Source organism: Ammodytes marinus, assembly GCF_949987685.1.
Source record: "Ammodytes marinus genome assembly, chromosome: 17".
Taxonomy (NCBI): domain Eukaryota; kingdom Metazoa; phylum Chordata; class Actinopteri; order Uranoscopiformes; family Ammodytidae; genus Ammodytes; species Ammodytes marinus.
Genome location: NC_137221.1, coordinates 60,001 through 62,500, shown reverse-complemented (window position 1 = coordinate 62,500; position 2,500 = coordinate 60,001). Strand labels below are relative to the sequence as shown.

Here is a 2,500-nt window from a genome sequence, read left to right as displayed (position 1 = left end):
GCCCCTTGGGAGGCCCATGGTCTTTGGAAGCCAAGACCCTAACTAAGCTAAACTACATTTTTAGATTTTTAGATATTTATGTCAATATCTATTCAGAGTTGGGTGTTTACACAGAGCCGCGGCTCCACTTACGGCCATTTAAAAAGCAGTAGAAAAGCAGAAATGTTCAAAATGTTTCAGATTGAGCACAGCGGAGTGTAACTGTTTCAAACATAATCCATCCTATAAACCCTTTGTGTGCCAAATGGTGACAAGATTGGGTTTTGATATTAAACAGTTTTGTCTGGATTATATTTCCTGACTCGTTCCTGCTTTACAGACAGGTACTCTCTGATGAAATGTAAGTGAGTATACAGTCCACAGTGTAACCATTGACCTGCAGCCTCCCCCGGGTTGGCAAATATGTGTGTGTGTGTGTGTGTGTGTGTGTGTGTGTGTGTGTGTGTGTGTGTGTGTGTGTGTGTGTGTGTGTGTGTGTGTGTGTGTGTGTGTGTGTGTGTGTGTGTGTGTGTGTGTGTGTGTGTGAGTCAGTGTTGACAATGAGCTGTTCCATCAATCTCAATACATCTTGTCCTGGAGTCGGTCAGACCAAAATAACAGCAGCTCATCGTTATACATTATTCATCTAGTATTATGTAATGTTCTAGTCTCCCTCAAGGCAAGATGTCTGTCTGTTCATCTTCCATAACATGTCTTCTTTCTATCTATCTATCTATCTATCTATCTATCTATCTATCTATCTATCTATCTATCTATCTATCTATCTATCTATCTATCTATCTATCTATCTGTCTGTCTATCTGTCTATCTATCTATCTATCTATCTATCTATCTATCTATCTATCTATCTATCTATCTATCTATCTATCTATCTATCTATCTATCTATCTATCTATCTATCATGTCTTCTTTCATACTAGTATAAATCAAAAGGTCCAACATGTACATTCAGGTGTTTATTTGACTAAACCTTGTCTGTTTGCGTCTGTATATTTCTCCTGTACAACCATCTTTAACGGACATTATCTCAACATTAGTTTTTTTTTTCAATATACTCTGAACCAAAAATCTCAACTTCTAAAGCACTTACATCAACTAAACTTTCCATAATCATTCTCAGCACTATTCTGAAGGTTATTACAGAAGGATTTGTTCATGTGTTGATAACTGTCTGATTTATGAGACATTTTTCATCTTAAAAACATGATGAAAATGCAATTATAAGACTTGTAGCCTACATAGTAAATGTTTTAATTCATAAATTGAAAAAAGACAGTCTCTAGAATCAGGTCTGTACAAACTCCCAACACTTATATATTGTAGAAAATGAAATACAGATTTTAACTCTGGCTTTATCCAAAATCTAGACATTTTAGATTTTTTTTTAGAAATGTACATCATTTGCTAGACCTGGCCAAATCTTCATATTAATTCGAAAAATCCCGAAAAATAATTGCACCACAATTTTTTTTTCAAAACTCTGAACCAGAAATCTACAACTTCTAAAGCACTTACATCAACTAAACTTTCCATAATCATTCTCAGCACTATTCTGAAGGTTATTACAGAAGGATTATTCTTACTATTATGATTGTGTTTGCAAAGTTTAACCATGCTATCTAGGCCTACCGTATACGTTAATAATGTTACCTTATTTAGGCCTACCTGCGGTTTACTTACAGTCCCAAGAGTTAGGACTAAACGAGGAGAAGCAGCTTTTAGTTTTTATGCACCAAGTATCTGGAACAAACTCCCAGAAAACTTGAGGTCTGCTGCAACCCTCAGTTCTTTTAAATCGAGTCTGAAGACTTTTCTGTTTCCATTTTAACCTGTACTTTTTATTTTATTTAAATGTTTTACTTCTTTTCATTCGCTTTTAAATGTCTTCTAATGTGTCTTATGTATTTTAATCTTGTCCCTGTAAAGCACTTTGAATGGCCTTGTGTTTGAATTGTGCTATAGAAATAAACTTGCAATTTCTAGCCATGCGTTAGTGTGAACGTGTCAAAGTGCATTTCTCTCGCTAACTCGTACGTCGATATATAATTTTTTTTTTTTTTTGCAAGAGTGCAATCTTTTTCTACTTTTATCTAGAGGGGGGGAGGAGGGGACTGTGCACGACACACGCACACCCACCCACACACACACACACACACACACGCACGCACACACACACACGCACACACACGAACTACAGTCGCTATTTAAACAGATCAGCGAAATGGTTGATAGCCTTTTGTAACATCGCGACACACACACACACGCGCGCGCGCGCACACACTTACGTCACAGTCACACGCTTACCATATTTTCCAGTAGCATTGTCCAGATTGTGTGTCCACTTTGAGCATTCCCCCCAAAAAATGATATCCGCAAAGGGTTTCAGAAAATGTTGTGGCGGCGTCCGGTAGGCTACAAGTTCCCCTGGTGTGTGTGTGTGTGTGTGTGTGTGTGTGTGTGTGTGCGCCTACAGCGATCGATGGAGCAGCCAGGGGTCCAC

At 37.9% G+C, this 2,500-nt stretch overlaps 1 protein-coding gene across 1 annotated transcript in view; it reads right to left on the bottom strand.

Moving 5' to 3' along the window:
• The window catches only part of LOC307264001 (autotaxin-like), a 58,315-nt gene that overhangs the window by 55,569 nt on the left and 246 nt on the right, over positions 1-2,500 (bottom strand). The window contains exon 1 of the mRNA XM_080045324.1: positions 2,305-2,500. This exon is cut by the window's right edge and continues 246 nt beyond it. Coding sequence (XP_079901450.1) covers positions 2,305-2,322 — 18 coding nt within the window. The 5' untranslated portion in view covers positions 2,323-2,500. The remainder of the gene's footprint in view (positions 1-2,304) is intronic.